This window comes from Phytophthora infestans, genomic scaffold (assembly GCF_000142945.1).
Source record: "Phytophthora infestans T30-4 supercont1.194 genomic scaffold, whole genome shotgun sequence".
In the NCBI taxonomy this organism is placed as follows: Eukaryota; Oomycota; class Peronosporomycetes; order Peronosporales; family Peronosporaceae; genus Phytophthora; species Phytophthora infestans.
Window position 1 is genome coordinate 54,403 of NW_003303565.1, and position 1,889 is coordinate 56,291.

The window sequence follows — 1,889 nt, forward strand, 5'->3', positions numbered from 1 at the left end:
CACCATGTTACAGGCCACAACTGAACAATATCAAAGCAAGAACACAAGAGGCACTGGCTGCAAGGATGGCTTCTCGAGGTAGCCCCTTTGAGCCTCTGATGCTCACGGACGACGAAGAGAAAGACTGCTACGATCGCGCCTTTCAATTGCTGGAGCGGACACTACGCAGTTATGATGAGCGAGATGCTAAGAGCGATCAAGGTCGCCTTCACCATTCCAAACTGGACAGCCATAAGTGGAAGCTACTGAAGACACAAGCGAATGCGTCGATGTACGTATCACGTGGCGACACCACGTCGAAAGACGACGACATCAGTGGTGAGATAGAGAATGCTATTAATATCGTTCTCCTAACGGCAGGGACGATTCGAGGCGAGTTGGACGAAGTAATGCTCGGCTTGAAAGCCATCGATGTCAACAGTATCAGCTTCCGAACGGAGTTGCCTGGCAACCATCCCGTCGACTGTGCTGTCTTGGCTGAACTACTAGGTGCAAAGGAAGTCGATCCGTTCCGGTTCCTTGGCGTTACCTGGCTTATGTACGAGAACAGTTGGCCGGTCAAGGCGATTATGCGGCCACGAGACCTCTTGACTCTGACAGCCACTGGAACTATGACCCGTTCCAACGGTGACCGTATCGGCTACGAAGTGGTACAGCCCGTGAGGTTCCCACAGTGTCCGCTTTTGTCCGGAGCGGTGCGCAACGACGTGATGCATGCTGCGATCTTCAAGCAACAGGAGCCGGGCATCGTGGACGTCTACATCCCTACGTACGTGGAAAGCCAGAGTACGCTTCTTGATAAAGTAGTCACAAGTGTCACGTGGAAAGCGACACTGGCATTCTGGGACGCTCGCCGAAATGAAGAAGTTGCAGTGGAGCATCGCCAACTGCCGCATGGAGCGTCAGAAACAGCAACAGTCGACATCGTCTGCCTGCAAACGCTGCTCAGAACCGCCAAGTATGTTAAAGCGATTGGGCGGTATTGGCCACAACGACAAAGATTCTTGCGTTTTGTGTGAGGTTTCAATGTGCTCCGAGTGCAGAGTGGAGCGGACCCTCAAGGTCCCAGACGAAAACAGCGGAAGGCTGAAAGACCAAAGTGTCGGTGTGTGTCTGCCCTGCGTTGATGTTCGTACGACAGCCTTTGCCCCCACAGACATCCGCCCTGTTTAACCGCAAGCAGCGCAGGCCAACAACGATTATCTGAGCTTCAACGTTTGAGTTTACGAGCTCCCCACGTCGCTTTCCATTGCCTTATTGAGCATACCCATATTTTGGTGCGTTACCGGTGTGCTTGGTTTCTATGAAAGGTGAATAAATAAAATAATACCGTACGTTCACATTGCTTCACTCGCCGTATGCCCCGATACGATGACAATTCGGGCTACTCGAATGGAACAAGGCCACCGGAGTTGCCGCCAGTGTCGAATTAAGCTCATGTGAAAGCAGACCGCATCGAGATGGACACACCGACAGATGACGTTACCTAGGTAGCCTGAAGTCGTTATTTTTTAGCATTCGGAGCGACGTTGATGGCGCCGAGCGCCAAGAGGAGATGACTGGGGTGCGTGCCCCAGTGGACCGACAGAAGTAAAGCCGAGCTGTACGTGTAGCTTTCTAAGTTGCTAACTATATCGCATAGCGCACGCCAAAGTGAAAACGTTTCTGATATCCCCCCCCCCCAGCGTATCGACATCGATATCGAAGCGAATACTGTGTAGGTGTTTAGCGAATCAAAAACCAATTGATTCGTCTAGTTAAACCTAATCAAATGCATAACGTGTGGCTTTCGGCCAACGTATTGAGAGACCTTGTTAACTCTCCAACTTATGTACTGAGAGTTTGTTAACTCTCGCGGGTACTTCGTACCCCTGTGTGTTCCACACCAT

At 51.3% G+C, this 1,889-nt stretch overlaps 1 protein-coding gene across 1 annotated transcript; it reads left to right on the forward strand.

Moving 5' to 3' along the window:
* Positions 1–65: 65 nt before the first annotated feature.
* PITG_20948 (uncharacterized protein) lies at positions 66–1,657 on the forward strand (the record flags this gene model as incomplete). The annotated part of the gene is made up of 4 exons (XM_002895341.1): positions 66–318; positions 361–958; positions 1,516–1,564; positions 1,643–1,657. 4 exons carry the CDS (start codon positions 66–68, stop codon positions 1,655–1,657), a joined length of 915 nt encoding a protein of 304 aa, XP_002895387.1.
* Between the last annotated feature and the right edge of the window lie 232 nt (positions 1,658–1,889).